Below are 3,885 nucleotides of genomic sequence, written 5' to 3' on the forward strand. Positions count from 1 at the left end.
ATACTAATATAACTCCACCCATATGTAGTTCATTTTTCGCAAGTAGTTAATGCATTTTCATCCTGCATAGAGTGAGATCCATTTCATCGTTAATGACGAGAGACTGTTTTATGTTTCAAGGAATTAATAAGCGTGAAACAATAACCGTATGCACAAAGCAGCTAGCCCTAGTGCAGTAAAGACGGGATACACTTGGATACAGTACAATTAAAACTGCACTAGTCGGTGATTATTGATTGGCCAGATCTGGAGTTAGTTTATTTTTATAGTTATTTAATATATATTTTAGATGTTTTTCTAAACAAAAGTTAGTTTATTTTTATAGTTATTTAATATATATTTTAGATGTTTTTCTAAACAAATTTAGTTTATACCCATTAAAACTGCACACTGCGCTGGTCGGTGATTATTGGCCAGATCAGGAGTTAGTGTATTTTTATAGTCATTTAATATATATTTTGGAGGTTATATTTTAGATTTTTGTGATTTATCTGGGTAATGATATTGTTTTATTAATTAATCACAATTTTGAAATTAATTAGTAAGACTATATATGTATATATATGATAATTTTATCAAAATTTAGTTATAAATTATTGAAATTGTCAATTTGAATAGTTAAATGTTTAAAATTATCATTAAATTTATATTAATTTTTTTAATAAAATTTATATTGACAATTTCAAATATAATTAAAATAACAAATCTTATATAAAATTATCTCACCAAGTTAGATAAAACAATCCATTCACAAGTAAAATTTAAATAACTAATCTCACCGAAATTTATACCAAATTCTGGTTTAAAAAAAAAACCCAAATATATATTTACATCAATGGTGTGAGGTTACAATGCATGGAGACCATTGAGAGACTACTGTCTTAATATTTTTCCACTACAGAACATTTCAGAATCCTTCGATTTGGTGATCTAACTTTTTCTTGCAAATCTCATCGATGGCAGGATTCGTTATCTGTTTATTATTTGCATCGCTGCACACGTTTATGCAGCGCACCTACTGCAATGGGACCATATCTGAACGCCATCCAGTATTTAACAGTAATGGCGAGAAAGCTTCCATAGAATTGAAGGGCAGTTCGTTCCGAAATCCGAAGGGTATTGCTGCGAGCTCTGACAAAACTCTGGTGTTGACTGTGGCCACGGTGAAAGGTCAAGGTGATTTCACTACCGTCCAGGAAGCGATCAATGCAGTTCCAGTGAATAACACGAGGCCTGTCGTGATTGATGTCAAACCGGGCATATATAGGTCAGTAACTATTTAACACTAATTTATTTGGTGGTGAGTCTATATGGGTCAGTAATTATATAACCCTAATTTATTTGGTGGTGAGTTTCATAAGAGAGAATAGCTAGAAGATCAAGTAAGGGTCGTCGTGATTGATGTCAAATCGGGCATATATAGGTCAGTAACTATTTAACACTAATTTATTTGGTGGTGAGTCTATATAGGTCAGTAATTATATAACCCTAATTTATTTGGTGGTGAGTTTCATAAGAGAGAATAGCTAGAAGATCAAGTAAGGGTCATCGTGATTGATGTCAAACGGAGCATATATAGATCAGTAACTATTTAACACTAATTTATTTGGTGGTGAGTCTATATAGGTCAGTAATTATATAACCCTAATTTATTTGGTGGTGAGTTTCATAAGAGAATAGCTAGAAGATCAAGTAAGGGTCGACTGAGAATTAAAGGCCGGCCTTTAACTCTCTCACCTTAGATTTACTTAAATAATAGGTTTAGTCTATATTGATTAAGTTCACGGAATAAGCCACTAGAATTTTTAGTTGCGAAATATAATAATGAAAATGAACTCTTGGTTGCTAATTTTATGTGCCACCTAGGGAGAAAGTGACTATTCCTAAACGGAAGCCATTCATAACTCTGAGTGGGTCGGACGCAAAGAGCACCATAATCAGTTGGAATGATACCGCCAGATCTGCAAATGGGACATTTTTCTCTGCAACAGTGACTGTTTTTGCTTCAGATTTCATAGCCAGAGATATCACAATCGAGGTAAGGCTTTTGAATTGGTTGTTATTATAATAGTATAACGTGAGATGAGATGCTTTGATTTAAAGAGTAGAAATGTGCAGAATTCATTTGGTCCCGGCCAACGTGTGGAGGGGGATCAAAATGTGGCGTTGAAGGTTTCGGGAGATCGTTCTGCATTTTACGACTGCAGAGTTCTGGCGTATCAGGACACGTTGTTAGATGACCAGGGAAGGCATTATTTTCGAAACTGTTACATTGAAGGTGCCAGCGATATGATATGCGGCAATGGAAAATCAATCTATCAGGTATAACCAATACAAATAATAAATAGTGCGTGGATATATTTTTTGTTTCAGAAATCGGAGTTTACGAAGAATAATTTTGAAATCATGGAAGAAAATTTGTGGCCAAAGCATTTTTAACAGGGTTCATTATCAGGACCAGATAATAAACCATACTTATTGATTAAAAACGAGTTGATAAAAAATTTCTCTAATATAATTTTTACGATTTCTTCGTTATAGGTCACGAAATCCTGAATACAGAAAATATAATTTTGAATTTGCTGATTGCAGAACTGTGCACTACATGGCATCACAGTAAATGGTCAAGGCGCTTTTACGGCTCAGAGGAGATCTTCTCTTTCTGATGACACGGGCTTTGTATTTATGCAATGCAATTTGACAGGAAAGGGCTGGGTATATCTGGGGAGGGCATGGGGACCTTACTCCACGGTTGTGTTTGCTGACACTTACATGGAAGACATTATTGTACCAGGAGGATGGTATAACTGGAGCGACCCCGCTAGAGAAAAGTAAGAGACTGTTAGGCTATTATCCTCTAACCACCCAACTCTCATATCCTGTTCTAATATTATGATATTCTATTTGTGCAGGACTGTGTATTATGCCGAGTATCTATCCAGCGGGCCTGGAGCAGCTAGGGCAGACGAGAGAGTTCGATGGTCACATCAAATCAGTGATCCGAACCAAATTGGAAAGTATCTGACCATCAGCTACATTGATGGGAATGAGTGGATCAAAGAGTAATAAGAATTTGATATTTGTGTAATGGATTTTGGAAGGCACTAGCAGGGGAAGATTGCCATGAGTCCATTCTGTGTGATTTTCATTACTGTGAAATGGCAACGCATTCTGATAATGCAACATATTTGCTTGGTACGGAATCCCCTTTTCAATTCCATGATGATGTCCTGGTCAGACATTTAGTTGCTACAGAATCTGTGTCGATAAATTAGTTGCGACAGAATCTGTCTTGATCTTTATCAACGTACTAAATTAATGATTCGAAAAATAAAATTCAATGATTCGAATAAATTAAATTTATTTGTTAGAAAGTAATGAATATTTAAGACAATAACTAAATATAAGAAAAATAAAGCATTTTATATAATAATTTGATTATCTTCACATTGGTTTTTTGAAATAGGGATATTTTAGTTATATAAATTAAATTACTACATTATTATTTAGTCGCTAGTTTATATATTTAAGTAAAAATATATAATAAAAAAATTATAAAAAATATATATATATTTTGAAAATTTTGAATTGTGAAAAAATCGAGATAGAAGACATTCTTATAAATTGAGAATAACTGGTCATTGATATAGGTTATTTTTTTATGGAAGACTCTATGAATTTGGAATATAAGAAGGAAAAGAAATTACAATTTGGTTTTATTTCAAATTTATTTTTACTAGAATTTTGGGAGAAGCTATAAGCAAATAATTATGGGATAAATTAGGGATGTTGTATTAATTTAAGTTTAGGACAAAAATATTGTTTTATTAAAGAAGAAGTTATATCTTTTAAGAATAAATTATATCTTTTAAGAATGAATGAGGG

General features: G+C 32.9%; 1 protein-coding gene across 1 annotated transcript; it reads left to right on the forward strand.

The window, feature by feature from the left end:
* The first annotated feature begins 956 nt into the window (after window positions 1-956).
* LOC149258988 (putative pectinesterase 11) lies at window positions 957-3,066 on the forward strand. The gene is made up of 5 exons (XM_089444478.1): window positions 957-1,267; window positions 1,867-2,038; window positions 2,104-2,322; window positions 2,593-2,831; window positions 2,913-3,066. Exons 1-5 carry the CDS (start codon window positions 957-959, stop codon window positions 3,064-3,066), a joined length of 1,095 nt encoding a protein of 364 aa, XP_089300604.1.
* The last annotated feature ends 819 nt before the right edge of the window (window positions 3,067-3,885 follow it).

The sequence above is a fragment of the Pinus tabuliformis genome, chromosome 6 (assembly GCF_031772625.1).
Source record: "Pinus tabuliformis cultivar Carrire ecotype Pingquan chromosome 6, CPIR1, whole genome shotgun sequence".
Lineage (NCBI taxonomy): Eukaryota > Viridiplantae > Streptophyta > Pinopsida > Pinales > Pinaceae > Pinus > Pinus tabuliformis.